The 16,188-nt window shown below is 35.1% G+C and overlaps 2 protein-coding genes across 5 annotated transcripts; one reads left to right on the plus strand and one right to left on the minus strand.

The window, feature by feature from the left end:
- Positions 1-2,619: 2,619 nt before the first annotated feature.
- On the minus strand, positions 2,620-16,162 carry LOC130678051 (tyrosine-protein kinase transmembrane receptor Ror). 3 transcript variants are annotated; one of them, XM_057485044.1, is made up of 5 exons: positions 15,794-16,162; positions 7,648-7,714; positions 6,751-7,006; positions 6,005-6,129; positions 2,620-5,803 (listed from the first exon to the last, which is right to left on the minus strand). In XM_057485044.1, exons 1-5 carry the CDS (start codon positions 15,861-15,863, stop codon positions 3,514-3,516), a joined length of 2,808 nt encoding a protein of 935 aa, XP_057341027.1. In that variant the 5' UTR covers positions 15,864-16,162; the 3' UTR covers positions 2,620-3,513. The 3 variants fall into 3 exon arrangements, with proteins under 3 accessions (XP_057341027.1, XP_057341028.1, XP_057341029.1); XM_057485045.1 differs by lacking the exon at positions 15,794-16,162 and adding an exon at positions 11,539-11,575; XM_057485046.1 differs by lacking the exons at positions 7,648-7,714; positions 15,794-16,162 and adding an exon at positions 7,170-7,361.
- On the plus strand, positions 9,235-15,622 carry LOC130678053 (serine/threonine-protein kinase pakF-like). 2 transcript variants are annotated; one of them, XM_057485048.1, is made up of 6 exons: positions 9,235-9,364; positions 9,513-9,739; positions 9,925-10,104; positions 10,184-11,148; positions 12,972-13,108; positions 13,199-15,622. In XM_057485048.1, the coding sequence occupies exons 4-6, from the start codon at positions 10,965-10,967 to the stop codon at positions 15,143-15,145; spliced, it is 2,268 nt and encodes a 755-aa protein (XP_057341031.1). In that variant the 5' UTR covers positions 9,235-9,364; positions 9,513-9,739; positions 9,925-10,104; positions 10,184-10,964; the 3' UTR covers positions 15,146-15,622. The 2 variants fall into 2 exon arrangements, with proteins under 2 accessions (XP_057341031.1, XP_057341032.1); XM_057485049.1 differs by lacking the exons at positions 9,235-9,364; positions 9,513-9,739; positions 9,925-10,104; positions 10,184-11,148 and adding an exon at positions 11,632-12,448 and having other exon boundaries at positions 13,199-15,621.
- Positions 16,163-16,188: the final 26 nt, after the last annotated feature.

Raw genomic sequence — 16,188 nt, forward strand, 5'->3', positions numbered from 1 at the left:
TAAATTTATGACATGTAAAAACAGATTAATTCCTCGCTATAGAAATGTTTCATTTCAATAAAAAAAAAACTATACATTTTAAGAATAAACTGATGGTAATGATATAAGTAAATATGAATATATAAATTTTTAAGGAGTTATTCATTGTTCAAGTTGTCGTAAATAAGACTGTAGGGTAAATTACAACCTACGATACGTGGATAGTTGATGGGTTATTCCCAAGACTCTGTATATCCTCTTTCCACGGGATAATCTCTTCCTTTAGAGTACTTTGTTTCACCAACGTCTGCATATCCAGAATAACCATCTCCATAATATAATTCAAAAACTCCTGGAAAAGCTACCACAAATTTAATTAACCAGGGATGAATCCACTCTTTGCTGTTATACTCTTCTACTGAAATAAGTCCTCTAGCATGCATGTGTGATACGACTTTAAATAAGTTTGGATTTTTTGGAAATAAAATAAAATAGTGATTATCTGGATTTCTTAATGATCTTCCCAAATCAATCCCAATTAAATAATCATCATCATTGCCTAGCTTTTTTTCATATCGCAAGTTTCTTTTAATACTTTCGTTTTCACTCCACAATGTAATCGGATTATTTATGATTGGAATCAACGTTTTCTTACAGTCATCCTCCATATTCTTGACTAAATTTTCGTAACTTGTTAAATCTTCAATTGGTTTATCTATATGACTAAAAACCATTTCGCCTCCCATCTTTACTACGCAGTTTTGAATGCTGATATTATTCTTATAAATTAAAATAATCTTCAACAATTATCTTGAACACTGTAATCAATATGAAAATTAATAAATATAAATTAAGGAAATTTAATCTTAGTTAGTTGGTCGCGCTCTGAGGGATTCCCTGACTCAACAGTTGCTGTGGTGCAAGAGAAAAACTATAAAAACGACGTAACCAACGAAAAATTATTAGAGGATTTTAGATGATACCTTATTATTTATTTAACTAATAAGTTTTATTCATCGCTTGATATCGAAAAATCTTAAATTTTTAACTTTTGCACTAAATTACTTAATTACTTTAGGCTCACTGATTAATATATAGATTATCTTACATTTTTACATCCATTCGTCATCAGTTACTGAGCGCTTTTGTTCCATTCCATTCTTCAACTTCAAACACACCAACGGCCAACATAAAAATCAAAAGCGTGAATGTTCTATTTATTCACATGTAAGGCGATGAAGGGAATAAGAGGGTATTCCGTCACTTGGATCATATGTCGCGAACATTTTGTCGTTGGATATTGTGTTACGGAACCAAATACTTACTTAAGGGGCGGGGGGGGAGGGGTTTAAAGGCGAAAAAAAAGCATATTTTTGTGATTTTTTCTCGGCAAGATGAGTAATATAATTTCATTAAACTTAATCACATATTATTGTACAACTTTTTAAGAACATCAGAAAAAATTTTCAACGGAATAATATTGATTAATAAGCCGGTGACGTTGAATATCCGGAGGCGCCTCGAAAAAAATCGTTTTGCGGTGAACATCATAACTCGTTACCGGATCATCGGGAAAAAAAACTGATATGCATTTTAAAGTTGATGTATTTCTCGAGGTAACCGCGAATTTTTTTTTTTTTTTTTCGATTTTTTGCAGCACTTGGAAGTGAAAAACGCGATTTTAGCTCAAAAAATCGCGGTTAATTTGTTATTAAAAAATAGAAAAAAATGAAAAACAAAAAAAAAACTCTTCGTGGTTACCTGTTGATTTACGTGAAGAAGTAATGTTCAAATTTTCAAAAGGATCGGTTCAGTACATTTTGAGTTATGATGTTCACGGACTTTAAAAATAACGTTTTCGGGAAAATCCATTTAAAGTTTTTATTCGTGAACATTTGAAATAAACTATCAATAAAATAATATGAATTTTTATACTTATATTGAGTCATCAGTTTACATCCTTTGAAAAACACACAGCCGGAGAAAGGGATTTGGAAGAACAAAGAAAATTGCAGCTGATTTCTACTAGGGATATGTAGGGGCAGGTCGGGCAGGTATAAAAATCAGGTATTACGGCCGGTCATTTGAAACGCTGTAACTCCGTTAGTTTTACTCGGATTGATTTAAAATTTGTACACAATATTCTCGACATATTGTTCATTCAGAAAAAAAATTTTAAAAAAATAATTTTTACCCCCCCCCCCCCCCCCTTAAGGCCTTCTTCAGAATAAGAAACTTGCCTAGGAAATTTGAAAAAATTTTTTACAATGATAACTATATAAAATAGAAGTAGCATTTGTAGCCACTGCTCCATTTTTTGACATTTAATACTTTATTTTGATTAATAAAAAAGTTAAAAATAAAATTTCTATTGTTATATTTCAATAAAAAGAACTGTACACATTTTAAAAATTAATTATGTCAATGCGTATTTTAAAAATTATTTTATTTTAATTTTTCAAGTGTCCAAAACTGATCCTAAAGTACCCAAAAATGGTACCTCTACACTATAAATGTTCATGATAGAAAAAGATAAATGAAATTTTATTTTTCTGTTGAAAAATAAATAAATGGAGTATTGGGAAATTAAAAATTTATAAAATATTTACAAAAACATTAATCTTGTATTATATTTGATTAAATATATAAAAATCTTACACGACTTAATAATTATCTGTGTATAATAATATAATATAAATATAAATATCAATAAATGATGGCTTTGTATATATGACGAGTTACCGAACATCAATCGATAATAAATAAAAACAATAAATTTAAAGTCATCAGTTCGTGTGCTCGTCATTTAAATTTAAAAAAATCTAATTTGTTTTATTAATAATTAATCATGTAAATTAATTACTTCCTCTTCGTCTTTTATTCCTCTAATTTTTTTCGATAAAAAAAATAATTTAAAATAAAGTTAAATCCAGTTATTCATTATAATGGATAAGAATTACCGCTGACTAATTCTAGGTACTGAACTTTTAAGTACATCGTTAATAATATAAAATACCTTATCCACCGCATTGGGTGCGCAGGCCGGTAAAATACTTAATTTATTTTAACTTTCTTTGCTCCGTACGTCCTGAACAATTCAAAAAGTTTTACAACACTCAACACACTTAGATCTTTACCTAGACATAAGTATTTATCTTAAATACATCGTACATTACATCTAATGTCTTGCTGTTGTAGTTTTTTTTTATCCTCATTTTTATTTAAAATTTAAATTTAATTTAAAGAACACATACAATTATTGTATCCATTTGGTTAAAAAATGGTTTGCGATAACAGACATCGCAGTGAGCTAATAATTTTTTTAATACTTAGGACGTTGACAATTATTGCTAGGAGATCAATCCTACATGTGAGATTGTATACAAGTAAATAATACGAAATACAATATTTATAAATTCAGTCATTACTCAGCAGCACTGAGTATTAAAAAACATTATAAATATTATCTTAAAATTGTTTTTAGACCACTTAGTTATTTAATTAATTAATTAATAAATAAAATAAATAAATAATTCACTTAGTAAGTCGAGTTTCAGTACCAACTTTTGTTGGATCCGCGAGTCTCACGACCGTTTGTGCTCCATTTTGTGGATTCTTGGCAACCGGTGAGCTCCTGCCGGCTTGATGCGGCGGACTGACAGGTAAAACTCTTTTGGCTCCACTTAGTTTTGGGGAATAACAAGATTTATCATCGTTGTTAATTGTCGAATTTAAATTACTAACACTGCCTTGACTGTCAGTCTTCCTCACGGTCACTATCTCCGAGCTGCTCCTGAAATTATCTTTACGAGCAAGTGAATCGTGAGGTAATAGTGCGGGTGAACCAACTTTGCTGCCCCCGCTGGTGGCGATCTTCTGCTGGTTGGTCAGGTAGGTCTGATTGACGTACCAATTGTGCAGTCGATGGTGAATCTCTGGAAATTGAGGGCGACGATTTGCAACTTCGTGCCAACACTCAATCATAAGACTGTATATCATTGTGGGACAGTCCTCAGGACAGGGTAATAACTGTCGTGAACGAATCATATCAATAACTTCTTGATTATTATAGCCGTAGTAAGGCTGAAGACCGTAGCTATAAATTTCCCATAGGACTACACCGAAACTCCATACATCTGACTCGGTTGTAAATTTCCCGTAGAGAATTGATTCCGGCGGCATCCATCGAACTGGTAATAAGCTTTTTGATTGAACTCTGTAGTAATCGCTGCTATATATGTCTCGAGATAATCCAAAGTCGGATATTTTAACTGTTAAATTTTCACCGACAAGACAATTTCTCGCGGCAAGATCACGATGGACGTAATGATGACTTGCTAGATACTCCATTCCCGAGGCAATCTGGAGAGCTATGTGGAGGAATTCTGGTTGCTCAAGAATTTTTCCTTCATTGTTGATCGGAGCATCGGATCGGGGCGAATGGTGGATAAGAAATTCGTGCAAATCACCTTGAGTCATGTATTCAAATAACATGCACATTGGCTCGCCTTTTAAAATCACTCCTAGAAGACAAATAATATTGGGATGCCGTAAATCAGTCATCAGATCGACTTCTCGTTTGAAATCACTCTGCGTTTTAGGTGTCGCATTTTCCTTCAACGTCTTTACTGCGACGTAAACAGGCTCTTGAAGTTTTGTACCAGGTACCGGCAACAATTCTCCCTTGTATACTTTGCCGAATGCCCCCTCACCTAACTCTTGAAGCAAAGATACATTTTCCAACGCGTACTGGGGTACACATCGTGTAGCTGATGATCTACTACTAGATACGCTGTTTAGAGTTCCAGTACCAGGAGTAGTAGCACCTCCAGATGTCAATAAAGATGTCATTTCAATGGGTTGTGTTGTACTACGTCTACCGTCATAAATATTTTTATCGCACTGCACTCCAGTCATCATTTTGCCGCAAGGTAAAGTATTTGAGGGTCGCCGTCGGGATTTTCTGTTCCGATAACAACAGCAATAACAAGCGAGTGTAAAGATAAATCCAGCTGATAGTACAAAACTAATTGTCACATAAATCCAAATCTTATCAACGCATTTCATTATCCTACATGGTTCTTTTTGCATTTTATTATTGACATCGACGTAACACCATGGCTGAGCTTCCTTGCCACCAGGATTCCGACAGTACGAGTGCCGTCCACGTAACTCTGGATACTCGGAGATCTGAAGATTAAACTGATGGAGCCATTTTAGGCAGGGACGGTTGTATATACTGTAGTTGACAGTTCCATTGTAAGTAATACCGTTACCCCAATAACAATTAACGTCTTCCTCGGCGTTTTGTATACTCGGTACGTCAAGCGACAGACAATCAATGGCTTCTTTAGTTCCTTGCACCGGTAAATCTGAACACTCGGGCAGTCTTAACTGCTGAAGCAGAGGATGTCGTTTAGCAATAGCGTATTCTTTTCTACACAATTCATTCTCTAAAATCTCACAATCTTCACGGCAAATTTGCCGTAATTTTTTATTCAGCAAATCCTTTCTCGCAGACTTTGGTTCTCCGTATCTTTGACCTATTATTTTACCGCTCTTCTCTTGATTCCATGATGACCGACGGTTTAATCCACTTCGTCTCCTGCGAATTTTACCAGGAACTGTTAAAATTTCATCACTGCCCTCATTTTCGTCGTCCAGCGGATCTGCTTGGTCATTTGAATTCAATGAATTAAATAGTTGTAAGCTTAAGTTTGACGTTTTTGTTTTAGCTCTCGTTAAAGGACGATCACGACAAATTGGAAATGTCGAGTAGCACAGCGACGGCTTGGCGTAGACTGCGCAATTAGGCGAAATATCTCTGTAATTAATTATTTTAATATTAATAATTGTCAATTATTTAATAATAATAGTAATAGTATTTGTGCACAACTGGGCTACGCCTATTTTTGATAAGAAAATATCCAGTACCGCACATATCGCTTGTAGATAAATTACATAAGCGAATGTAATGGAGCTAAAACTGCATTATTAATAAAATAATTAACTGAAGTATAATTACTTTGAATAATTAATTACTCCAAATGCCTGGACAAGTTTTTCTTCCAACATTTTTTGTGTCGCTGGATATGGAATATGAACCGACTGATTTCCTACAAACTCTGCACACGTTTTACCAACATATATCTTTAAAAAAAAAAGAAATTTAAAAATTAAGCTGATTTATTCAAGTCCAAAAAAATATGTGAATTTGACTGACAATTGGTAATTTTTGAATAAATAAATTAAATGTTAGCACTTGGAATAAAAATAAAAAAATGCGTACTTAGATAATTTAAAAATCAGTACGCGCATTTTTTTATTTATTTAAAATTTATAAATTGACTCATCTGCTGCATTCACTCAAAAAATTGTGTAATTTTTATATGAGTGTGATTGTAGACATCAGACAAATTAAAAATTATTAATAAATAGAGTAAATAATTAATAAGTAAATTTTTTTTAAATATTATTTTTTAAATTATTTACTCAATTTATTTATGATTTTAAATTTGTCTGATGTCTGCTACATTCACTCATACAAATTATGAGTGAATGTAGCAGACAATTATAAATTTTTTAAATTTTATAATAAATGAATAAAATGTCAGTAGAGTAAAAATAAAAAAATGCATATTTAAATAAACGCAAAATCAGCCCGCGCATTTTTTTAAATTTCATTATTTCAATTAATTAATTTATTTATTTAAAATTTATAAATTGTCTCGTCTGCTGCATTCGATCTCATAAATTTTTTCCTATAAATACCTCGCATTCATCCTCGTTATTGACTTTGTGACCAGGAACATTATTACCAGGTACATCAGCAGTTTTAGTCGTTGAAATAATTTCAGGTGGATTATTTATTTCCGTACTTTGTACTATCTTTTCCAGGAGTTTTGGTCTAGCACTGGTGATAACCGCCGTAGTTTTTTCCGTAATTGACAATAAAGATTTTGTACTTGCAAGCTCAGCATTTTTTTTTTCAATAAACTCGAGATTCTCCGCAGCTCCTTCATTTTCTCTAGAAATAAAAATAAATAAATCCGTAAGTTTTTAAAATAAAAATTTTTATTACGTTAATTTTAGCTCTAATACTCAGAGATCACCGCATGCTGCTAAAATAAATAATTAATAAACATAAACACAGACGTAATTAGTGTCACAATAACAAGTTATCTACAGACCTTTTTAAATTATTTAAATTTATATCAGACAACACTCCGTATGTCAATAAAAAATATATCAGCAATAAAAACACGTGGTGCTTCATAATAAATTAAAAAAAAAAACAAAATTTAAATAAATATCAAAACATTGGATAACGTAAATAGTTATTGTTGACAATAATATGAGCGGCCATTTTAAAACTTTGACAGCGCCATCGTGTGTTCGGGGTTTTAATTAAAAAAGTTGCGCGCGAGAGGGTGGGAAGAAAATAAATAAAAGTGGAAAAAAAATAGAGTATAGACCAAAAAGGATCAAAGAGATGTAATATATGACGTAAAAATATGACGAGGACAAGAACAAGGGCAAGGACAAGGACACGGACAATGACAGCTGAATATTTTTATACAGTTTCAACAGATCATGGAAAGAATGAGAATAAAAAAAAAAAAAATAATTCTGAGGTATAAAATTAATAGTAAAAATGATAACTTTTACCGTTTTATTTCAGACACAAGTGACACGGGAATTGAAACAGGCAGTGTCGTGTTCTCGATCGTTTGAGCTGCAACAAAAATGAATTATTTCCATGCAATTTCATAGAATGGTCAATAAAGGCCGGTCGTTAAATGAATGTGTGTGAATATAAGCTGAGTATAGTGGGATTTTAGCAGGCTGTTGGGTCCAGTTGAACCCGTACGCCAGGGCAGGGAGTATCCGAGAGTATGAAAGCTTCAAAAGCTGGTGATACTAGCGCTGGAGTTGAAGCTCTTTCTCCAGCAAGCAAAGCGAGAAGCAGCATGCCACAGGCTAAATTCGGTACAAGTGTCGCCGTGGTAACGTACCCTCGTAAAACCTAGGATCCCGACCCCCTCATTTACCTCCTGGCTCATATAACCCAGGTCCCCTCACCTCTGCGTTTACCCCAGGACATAAAGCCCCTACAAGCTTATACTACCCCGATTACTTGCGGATTTTCATCCGTTACGTGTCTATGTATGTATGTACTCTGTACTTGTCTGTATTATCCTACTCGTCTCTACTCTACTCTCTACGCTCGACTTTTCCCAACTGATCCCTAGAGTAAAGAAAAATCCCAATCCGTGGATACGAGCTAACTCCTGATGGGGAAAATGGCTAGTACATGTATAAGGTTAATTTGCCCAGACGAGTCATCGGATATTACATGAACACTCTTACTCTCTGCTATATAGCTCCCCTAATATTACGTAGTATCGATAAGATTGCCTGGAATATTGGTGACCTTATCTCCTTTGAAAAGGTTCATACGCTACGTAGATTAAATGAATGGGAGTCCGGGATTAAACTGACAATAGAAATTCGGCAAGATGTTTTTCCTAGCTTTTACTGTTACACATTTTGTTATTATTATTCTTATTCTTATTTTATAAATCTCCCGGGATTAATGTCCGGTAAAATGTCTGATGATTACTTTTATTTATTTATTTTTTTGCCCTCAATAAATGATGGCAGGTTTTAATTGAAATTAAAATTAAATTGTCTGAGTTAAAAATAAAATTATTGCAGTATATCAGCGATACGAAAATCAGTGACAGCTAATTCGAAATGCAAAGACATTTACAGAACCGCAAAGCACGTGGCAAATACCAATAAATCAGACGGATCGATTAACAAAGGCGGAGATAATAGTCAACCCGAGCGGTACAAGTGTCGCAGATAGGGAATAATTTACATGTCTAATTTACCCCCGTGTCTACCAGTGATTCGTGGAGTACAGAGGGTGGAATCATGTATTTATGCGGACGTTTATAAGCACGAGGGGACACACTGTACTGGATTCTCTCCATTATCCAGTCCTACAATCTGTATATACATATTTTTCGATATGCCGTTTTATATTTATTTTTCCGGTCAGAATCCTGCAGAAAAAATGAAAAAAGTGGATCGAATAAAAAATCATATACATTTTTATATTGTATAAGTGGATCCATATATCCGTTGGTAAACGATAAATATCTCATTCTGCTTTTTATTTCAATCTTCACTTTCTCTAAAACGCCTGGCGTCGAGCGGAGCTTTATATAGAAAAATTTTCTCATTGTCGATGGATGAAATTCCTCGGACGCTTGCAGATAAGTATTTTTCTGGAATTTTTTATCTCCTCTTTATTTTTTTTAGCTCCTACGGACGTATGTGCTCTCGGGGCAAGTGGAATGTCTGATGAATCCAGAAAGTACGTATGTACGCACGTACATCCATCTATATGGATATATTTTAGTAATTTATATAGATATATAAAGAGATAGCAAGTGTACAGTAGTGATGTAGTGAGAGATTCAACTCTGCGTAGTGGGTTTTAAACTGTTTTCGTGTAATTTTAGATCGGCAAGATAACGCTTTGCGTTTGGCCCACCCTGTGGACTGTGGAGATGAAACGAACGAGTAGCAGAGGAACCAACCCAGTGTAGAATATATATCTGTACATTATAATTGTATATACAGATGAGATGGAAGACACGGAAACTGTAACTGGGTAGGAGTATGTAGACAAGAGATGAAGAGAAGTGAAGAGAAAAGATGTTACGCCGGCCAGGCTGATGGTATATAGGTGGGTATGCTATGGATAGGAGGGAATGAACGTCTTTTTCTCTCTCAAACGCAGTTATACTGACTGGCTCTCGCGGATAACCGTGCCGCCAAATTCAACATCGTCATCTTATTTTTATTACTTATTATATATATTAAATATAATATATCATATATAATATACCTTGCGTGGCTGTCTGTCTCCAGTGCCAAATAAATAAGTTCAAAGACTACAAAGTACGTGATAGGAGAACAAATAAGAACCCGAGGCTGGTGTTTTTATTCAATTCCATGCCACTGGCTTTGGGTCTTATTACTTTTAAGTCCACGTGGCTCGATAGAGATCTATTACACAATGGCTCTGTTGGTTTTTTAACTATTACCGCAGTAAGTAAATAAATACTTTACCAAACTTTGTTATTCTTATAAATTAATTACACTAAAGACTTATTTATTTTTTTTACAGATCCGGGTATCAAAACTCAATGGATTTATAATTTAGCCAAGTGTAGCTGAAAAGATTTACTATTATCTTTAGAGCTTTTTGTAAATCTCACGCGGGCTTTTACTCTCTTAGTGAAATGATAAATAAAATAAAAGCTCGAGACACACTGGAAAACTCGACACTGTACACTACGGAGCAACGATGGAATCACCAGGATATAAATTTTTCAATGTTAAAAACATTGGTATTGCCATTGCTATCGCGTATCGAACAGAGGACGTACCCATCTAAAATTAAATCCTACGGCAATATACTTTAGCCTTATATACACGCGCACATTTAAAAGCGGTTGTTTGTTTCCGGAATCGATTTAACTGGAAAATTCCTAGCCGTTAAATATTCGGTAGTTATTTATCGGTGTTGTTTTAATCTGGATGTTGAATTGGTATTGAGCTTATTAAAGTAGTGAACGGTAATACCAGAAAATATATGCTAGCAAAAGTACTCTACTGGTATAGTAGTACCAGCTGTATTATATATTCATATAAATATATATATATATAAGAGTATAGTGGTGTGCAGACGTAAGTAAACGCGAAGGCGTTTATTAATGAGGCCACCGGAAAAGGCCCGGGTGGTGAGTCACGTGAAAGTATGGACTTTGTGATAAGGGGTGAAGTACCAGCACCAGCAGAACAAGAACAAGAACCAGAAACAACACCAGCACTACAAAATAATAGTAGTAGTGTCGTTGCGATAGTGAGATCAAATCTCAAGGAGCCACGAATAGGAACCAGCAAGGATGATAACGAGCACGGGGGTTGGAGGTGGCGGCGTCGGCGGTATCGGGATGCTAAGAGCTAGAAGACGGGACGTAAGCCTCAAGCCCAATCGCAAACTCGACCGCAAATCATCAAGGGGCATGATCTATGAGAATGAGGAGCTTAGACTGAGGACTATTCACATTAATGCCGAAGTCGAACAAGGTAAAATTTTAACCGCAGCTTACTGCTCTATTCTCTTTCGCGGGTACGAAAAACAATTCCTTTTAAATATTAATATATAGTTCCAATAAATTACCGGGTTCCTTTAACAGCCTATTCAAGGAACAATAGAGGATTATATTTCATAAATTCATATATTTAATTTTAATTATAAGAATTTAAATAAACTCGCAGTCGGAACTCAAGTAATTGTGCAGTTTAAAAAAAATTAAAAAAATTTTATTTATTATTTTTCTGTGATAAAGCGAACGGTTTAATAATTTTTGAATTAATTGATAAGATATTGATGAATGTAATTGATAAAAGATAATTAATTTAGTAGAATCCATTATTTACATTACGGATATTGGTTAGTTTAGGACTTTAACAAACCAGATTGTGGGCCAAGGCACATCCACAAGCGTTTAACTAATTTGTGTGCTTGTGCCTACAAATAGATCACTGCTCGCTGGACGTTTAGTAACCGTCGTTCAGCTTCGTCGGCTAGTTCTTTCCGCAAACCTGTTCTCGTAATAATTAAAAAAAAACAAATTATGGAATTTAAAAAATTAAAAGTTAATTTTAAAAAACTAATTATGAAAAGCGTAAAAAAAAAAAAAATATAATGATAATAAAAAAAGTAAATATTAAAAAAGTTTTTAAAAAGTTTGTTTACGCGAGTTGTTGTGTACAAAAAGTTATATAGCAACAGACTAATTCTGGATGATGGAAATGATGATTAAAAAATTACGTATAGGTTTGAATAGCTCGATAGCAGTTACTGGTGTTACTAGCTCGCAAGTTCAGTCATCACCGGCGCAAATCCACCGCGAGATAGATTACGAGGTCGTGATGCTGCCAAAAGAAAGAAGACATCTGGTGTTGCTCTTTAATGCGCACTTGTGTTTTATTCTTGTGTTGGTTTGTCTGTTACAACACCACCGCATCATCATCATCATCATCCTCGTCATCATTCTAATAATCACAATCCTCAAGAGCATCAGCATAAACTTTTACTGACTCTTACACTCGATCATTTTCTCAGCTTCCAATTTTATACTTGAGCAATAAACCGCGCGATCGCGAGAGAATTATTTTCAAATTGATCAGTCGTTACTCAACTCAGTTATTGCCAGCTACCAATTAAAATCATCCGATTGTCATGGATATTATATATATATTTTTGTGAATAATAGTATATTTTTATTATTAAATAAATAATAATAATAATGGGCCGATGGCCATGGACACATGATGCACAGGAGAGAGCGGGAGAGAACGCGAACTACAAAAAAAAATCAGAGTATGTTATAATTATAATATAATTTATTGTTTATATTATTTTTATATATACGTATTATTATTATTTATATTATTAAATACAACATATTTCATATTTGTAATAAATGTTTCCTTTTTTTTTGTTTTGGAACATAAATATGTCGAGATTATTGTTTTATGTCGGAGTAAAAAATTTATTTTAGTGGAGATGAATTTAAAAAAATTGGGTTGGCGTCTTGGGTGTGCGATATAAGCGCCAATCTCAACCCTCAAAATAGAATGACTGATGGATGAGCAAATATTTTAGTAATGCTACCTTTTAATTTTTAAATACCGTATTATTTTTATCAGTTATAAAAATATATAAGAGTATATTAACTATTATTATTTTTATTATTAAAATTTAATAATAAAAATAATAATAATAATGTAGTTAGGGGTGACGTCATAAATACTTAATTAAGAAATGTCATTTTTTACAATGACACGTGTAATTTTATTTTAAATTTAAAAAATATTAATTATTTTTAATGACATTTTTTTAGGTCAGAATGACATAAAAAAACTACGACGTGAAAACGAGCAGCTGAGACGTGAAATTTGGTGTCTACGTGAAGAATACGACAAACTAGAAGAAATTGTCAAGAGCCAAAAGAACCTCGTCGACAGTGACAATAACGAGGTTTTTAAATTATTCCTATTACGAATTTTTAAAATTTAATTATTGAAACAAATGCATTATTTTATTTTAAAATTCATGAATAATTCGTAGCACAGCGAGGATATATCTACATCAGGCACTGAAGAGTACGAAGAAGAGGAAGAGGAAGAGGAAGAGGAAGAAGAAGACACAGACGACGAAGATGGGGACGGAAACTCAAGCAAAGAAAAAAGTAAACGTCTGAATTCAAAGGATGATGTGATTCAAGACGAACTTTTGGAGAATGCTGAGAATCAAAAATTGTCCTCGGAGAAGACTAATAGTCTGCAGCAGCAGCAACACCGTTTGCATGTGGATTTTGATCAATTATCCGTAGTGACAGAAGAGGCAGAGGAGTCAACAAAAAAGGATAAGGAGTATAGAGATGTAAATGAGGCAGAAATGCTTGATAAAACGGCACGTGAATCTGATTCAAATAAGCAGCACGAGGAGGAAAAAGACAGATACTTAAATCAACATGCATTCAACTGGATAATCAATTCTGAGTGTCCTGTCACCCACTCGTCCTCGAGGATAGAGCAACTCGTACTCCCTTGCTCTTCAACACGTAGCATTGTATCCATGAGTAACAATGAGAGTGGTCCGGCATCACCTCCATCAGCATCATTGCTGCCTCCTCCACCGCTACCACCACCACCACTACCATCGGGGATTGGCTGGCAGGGAAAGATTTTTCAAGGAGACACGAGTAATATTCACACCACTACGACAACGGATCGACAGACTTGCGCAGAATCAATTGCATCCACGCAGCAATTGCGGGCGTCGTTTCAATTGCCTTGGGACAACAGTATATCCTCCCCATCCTCCTTCCTGTTTCCAGACACTCGTTCATGCACGGAATTTGTGACCACAGAGATCACCAGTCCAACAACGACAATAATTGCGCCTTCCTCAAGCAGCGAGAATACCAGCTCTACAGTTATTCACAAGACATCACCCGACATTTACGTATCGGGAGTTATTGCGGCGAGTAGTCAACAACATCATCATCAATATCAACAACAGCAGCAGCAGCAACGCGGGTTCGGAAGCTCCGAGCAGCTATTGATTAGCAATCCTCGTGACTCGTTTAATAAATCGTACTCATGCCAGGAACTAAATGACAAAACCTATTCGTTTGATGTAGCAATGAATCAAGGGCTCGAAGCCAAGAGTTTACCCGATAACTCAAGTACCACCAGCCGAGGAGCCTTTAAGAGCCAGTTGAAAGTTCAATTGTGTAAAATATCGCCGGATTTACTGCCACCGGAATTGGAATTGCCGCCGAAGATGTCACCGATCGATTGGACCCCGGGACAACCCTTTTATCGGACTCTCGAGCCACTCGATCGACGAGAACAACGTCTACTACGGCAAATCCAACTTAACGAGTATCAAGCGACCTCTTTTGAAAATCCAACTCCCCGTACTTTGGCTCTTTCCAGCTCAATACCCCTTCAAGCTTACCCTAAAACTTTACGGACAGAGAGAAAACCCGTGTCAGTACCCACAGTATCTAATGTTGTTCCAGTCTGGACTAATGCTCCTCAAAATCTTACCAAAGTTGATACACAAACTCAAACCAGAAGTCGTAGTTCGAGTCAGAGCTCCTCCAGTACAAGTCAGAGCCCAAGTTCCGGCGAAGCGGAAGCCCGCAAAGACTTACAGAAGTTATCCAAGTCTAAATGTAAAACCAAAAAGAACAAAAAAAGTCCGGGAAAAAAGACAGCGTCTATTGTGTCCGAAGACAAACGTCGCTCGGATGACAAACCCGAGCGTCGATCATCTTCTTTAGGTCAAGACTGCCAAAAAAAGTGTACAAAAAACCCACGTAATTCTCAAAACAAATCGCGACTATCAACAAAAAGCCAAAGCCTGGCTCACGAACCAGCTGAATTTATTCCAAGAGATCGAACAATATCAGGAACCAGCCCGGAAGCGGAAAAGCAGCGGAAGACAAGCGATGCCAGCGATAAAGTGCCTTGGTGTGCGTGCTGGGGGAACGGGTGCCTTTGATCGTGTCCTGAGTTTATATCAGTCAAACTTTTGTCTATCGTACTCTTTTTTAGCGACACTAATTAAAATAATTCACAAAATGCCGATCGATACCTCGGCACGACAAGCGCGCGCTTGTACAAAGTGGTGACTCTCTTACTCTTATTCTCTGTACACCTCGCAAGCTATTCCGGCAACCTCGCCAGGGTCTCTCTGGCTCTGTAGACTCTAGAGTCTACTACCGAGGACCGGTGGATGCCATGTGCAGACCACGACCCCAACACCGAGTGTCGTTGACACGCGTTGACTCGTGCGATCTCGACCGCGCCGGGTGTTGACTATTTTCGTGACAAACGCTACATCTACTCCAAAAAAAAATATATATATATTTATATATATATCCAAGTAAAACAACCAAAAAAGTGTATATGTATATCGTATTTATAAATTTACAAATTTTTTAATTGTAAATATGTCTCCTTGTTAATATAAAAATAATTAACTGTTGTCAGATTTTTTATTTATAATTTTCTATGCCTGCAATAGCACATGCCAGCAATAGTAATAATAGTAGAGCTAACGTCATTGTATTGACAAGTTCAATGAATTGAAAGTGTGTCGTTCGATATCGCAAAAATATTTACTCGGCACGTGAATACGTATACGTACCTATTGACGTGGTGGCAAACAGGCAGAGCGAAACAATGCTGCAAGAAATCCAATATCTCCGGCTGTTCATTTTTGTTTCCCAAGTGAAAAAAATAAAATAAAATAAATAAAAAGAAAAAGGGAAAGGGAAATTCCCTTTTCTTTTAGATCAAGTCACGAATGTGCTTCGGGCACATGGCAACCCCTCAACAATCTCTTGTACTTTCTTCTTCTTTGATGTCCTTACGGTAATTTACTGAAGAGTCTTTTCATCTTGATGCTCCAAACGTGCTTTAAAAAATTTAAATAAAAAATAATTTAACGATCTGACCACTTTATGACAACTACAGTGACAGTAGTAATAATTATGCTGAAGATGACACACGTGACATCAATATCACGTGTCAAAAAGTTTA

Source organism: Microplitis mediator, chromosome 11 (genome assembly GCF_029852145.1).
Source record: "Microplitis mediator isolate UGA2020A chromosome 11, iyMicMedi2.1, whole genome shotgun sequence".
Lineage (NCBI taxonomy): Eukaryota > Metazoa > Arthropoda > Insecta > Hymenoptera > Braconidae > Microplitis > Microplitis mediator.

What these genes read in the sequence shown, in the direction of transcription:
- LOC130678051 (XM_057485044.1), bottom strand. Translation starts at nt 15,863, where the DNA reads ATGAACAGCCGGAGATATTGGATTTCTTGCAGCATTGTTTCGCTCTGC. An exon ending in GTTTGCCACCACGTCAATAG is followed by an intron (nt 7,715 to 15,793) that starts GTACGTATACGT and finishes TTTTTGTTGCAG; the next exon opens with CTCAAACGATCGAGAACACG. An exon ending in CTTGTGTCTGAAATAAAACG is followed by an intron (nt 7,007 to 7,647) that starts GTAAAAGTTATC and finishes TTTTATTTCTAG; the next exon opens with AGAAAATGAAGGAGCTGCGG.
- LOC130678053 (XM_057485048.1), top strand. Translation starts at nt 10,965, where the DNA reads ATGATAACGAGCACGGGGGTTGGAGGTGGCGGCGTCGGCGGTATCGGG. An exon ending in TAATGCCGAAGTCGAACAAG is followed by an intron (nt 11,149 to 12,971) that starts GTAAAATTTTAA and finishes ACATTTTTTTAG; the next exon opens with GTCAGAATGACATAAAAAAA. An exon ending in TCGACAGTGACAATAACGAG is followed by an intron (nt 13,109 to 13,198) that starts GTTTTTAAATTA and finishes AATAATTCGTAG; the next exon opens with CACAGCGAGGATATATCTAC.